At 44.3% G+C, this 2,846-nt stretch overlaps 1 protein-coding gene across 1 annotated transcript; it reads right to left on the bottom strand.

The window, feature by feature from the left end:
- On the bottom strand, positions 1–2,538 carry LOC131225001 (putative pectate lyase 21). The gene is made up of 2 exons (XM_058220430.1): positions 1,895–2,538; positions 1–370 (listed from the first exon to the last, which is right to left on the bottom strand). Exons 1-2 carry the CDS (start codon positions 2,536–2,538, stop codon positions 1–3), a joined length of 1,014 nt encoding a protein of 337 aa, XP_058076413.1.
- Positions 2,539–2,846: the final 308 nt, after the last annotated feature.

Genomic DNA, 2,846 nt, shown 5'->3' with positions numbered 1-2,846 from the left:
TCATGTAGTAGCCATGCAACGGTTCAGTTTGGCTCCCCACATGACCCCACCACAGTTAATCACTAGACCGATCAGCGACCCGGTGGGCCGCACTGGGAGAACGTATGATGGGAATTCGCTGTGTGGAGTGTTAAGTGTGCCAAACTTGAGGAATTGATGAAACGTCGCGCCCTTCAACATAAGGTCCTTGGATGACACAATCGTCGGGGTCAGGTCGGAGGTGAAGCGGTTGAACCATGGCGTCACCTCTAACCGCCGGCCTGGCTCGAACACATTTAGCTCCGAAAGAACCTTGGCGTGCACCCTCCCTCCTATTGCATAGTATTTCCAATCCCTGTAGTAGTTGTTCACTACATGGCAGTATCCCCACCTGATCACAATAGAAATGTAATGCATGGAAGGAGATTTCTTGTTGAGGCCCATGTTTCAAAACTCGATTGGACTCGATCATTGGCGGGTCAGGTGGACTCGAAGACCAGATCGGAGTTGATTCGAATTGTTAATAATTATACTTTAGAAATATCAGTAAGAGTGATTTATATTTAATCTATATGGAGTTAGTATACATGTGATATAAAATAGAAAACCTTTCTCAATCATACGATTGAATGTCATGTTGATTCAACTGAGTGGCTGAGTTGAGTTGACTCGGACGAGTTTCATCAACTCAGAGGTTAACCATTCATCAGGTGGGACATACAAGACTGAGAAATGGACTACTAGAAAAAAATTGAGAACTGTGGGTCCCACCTGATGAATGGGTCATCCTGATCAGTGATTTTTGTACAATAAATGTTCATGGTGAGCCCCACCTGAAGAGCGGTCCAGAACTTGCACGTATGGGCCTGCGAATAGAACTGGTAATCCTAGTGTTCTATTAAGCTAGTTGGATTTTTCATGACCTGGTCGCTGCTTCTGGCTCAATTTGTTATGATCCAGACCGTTCATCTACAAAATTTTGTACAGATTGTACACGGTAGGAATTTGACTCATCAGAAAACTCATCATCTATAAAAAGCAACTTGGAAACAGTGGTTTAGAAGAGCAATTTCTGACTCTGATGATCCCTCCTAACCACAGACATTCTTTCTATGTTGGCCATATAATCCTGGAGATTCTAGATGAATGGTCTGGATCTCAAATGATGGGCCAGAAGGGCCAACAGATTGGGTGAGCCTCGGGTAGAAACCCTGCTAGAAAACCTCTTGATATCTTGCATACATCCATTTTCCATTACAGGGATTGAAATGGGTTCAGATTTCCAATTCCAATTCTTGAAATGGAATATGGCCATATGGGTGTGTTATAGAACTGTACACATGTCGAACTGAGTCAAGCTTGGCCTAGCTTGGCTTGGCTCGGCCAGCAAGCTATCTCAGTCAAACTCCGCTCGGCTCGGCTCGGTCCTCAAGCGTTATTGGGCAGCTCAACTCGGCTGGGTCAGCAACTGGGGCCAACTCGAGCTAGATTCGAGCCAAGATTGAACTCAATCTTTCGATCCAAGTTCAAGTTTGAGCCTACGAGCTGAGTTTGAGTTTAGGTTTTATATATATATATATATAATTTATTTAAGTGAACCCAATCAGAGTTGAATCGATTCAAACTTAGACAAGTTTGAGTCAAGTTCCAGGCCGAATCGATTCGAGTTTGGTCTAGCTCAGGCTTGGCTTGAAATTTTATCAAACTCAAAAAATTGCTCGACTCAGCTCAAACCAAGTTTTGAGCCAAGTCCAGCTTTTCCTAGTGAAGTCAAGTGAGTTAACCTAGCTAACTTGGTTCGTATACAACTCTAGGTGTGTACGAATCAAGTGGGCTTAAAAGGTGGCACACTTCAAAGATTGAAATCGGAGGGTAAAAATCTTTTTTGGGTCTTATTGTGGACTTGTTTACTAACCTGCAATGCGGCATCCTTTGGTTAGATGAATCGAACCAATTCCGATAAACCGTTACTCTTAGTATGTGATCCATGGTATCCTCATCCGATGCACCCAACAACATGTTGAAGTTGTGATTGGAAAGATAGCAATTAGAGACGGTCACGTCCGTCGATCCTTGAAGGACCGTGACCAGCCCCAAATTTCCATCATGCGAGCTCAGGTGGTCGATCCAGACATGGTGTGACCCATCAAACACATGGACGGTATCGCTTTGCCCGGTGGACACCACCTCAAAGTTGTGCAAGATCACATTGCTCACCCTTGCAAGAACAAGGCCTTTCCCGACAATGGTTACATTCACACCCCTCCCATCTATTGTTGTATTAGAACTAATCCATAGTTTTTCCTTGAGCTTAATCATCATGCTCCTTTTGAAGATGATCCAAGCCCCTCCTTTGTTTCTCCCCGCGAAATCAACAGCGTAACGGAGAGTTCCTGGGACTGGGTCATTTGGGTCATCGTCTGATTGGCTGACCATGTAGTATGGCCCGCCCGCACCGCCTGTGGTCCCTGCAGCGAAGCCAATGGCGCAGAGAGGGAGTCGGTTGCCAAGTGCACATGGTGAAAACTGGCACCTGGTGCCATCTACAAAGCAGTTCATGTTATTAGTCTCCAATGAATTTGGTGGTTGATAATCTGTTTGCTGATCTTGTTCTTGATGGATGGTTGTGATCTTCTCTTCACAATGGATGAGTTGAACAAGGGAGCTTAGAGCTTGTTTGGCCTTGATTAACACATGCTTAGAGAAATCTATGGTTGCTTCTGGGATGTAAATCTGTGTTTAAAAACAACATTCACGAAATCAAAGTTTGAGTAGATGAGGCATATGGCACTTTCATAATGTTGATTGATGTCTTAAATCTGTAAATCAACTGTCTGTCGATGACAGCTTGATGCCATCGAGCAGAC

Source organism: Magnolia sinica, chromosome 14, assembly GCF_029962835.1.
Source record: "Magnolia sinica isolate HGM2019 chromosome 14, MsV1, whole genome shotgun sequence".
Taxonomy (NCBI): Eukaryota; Viridiplantae; Streptophyta; class Magnoliopsida; order Magnoliales; family Magnoliaceae; genus Magnolia; species Magnolia sinica.
This window is presented reverse-complemented; position numbering and strand designations above follow the sequence as displayed.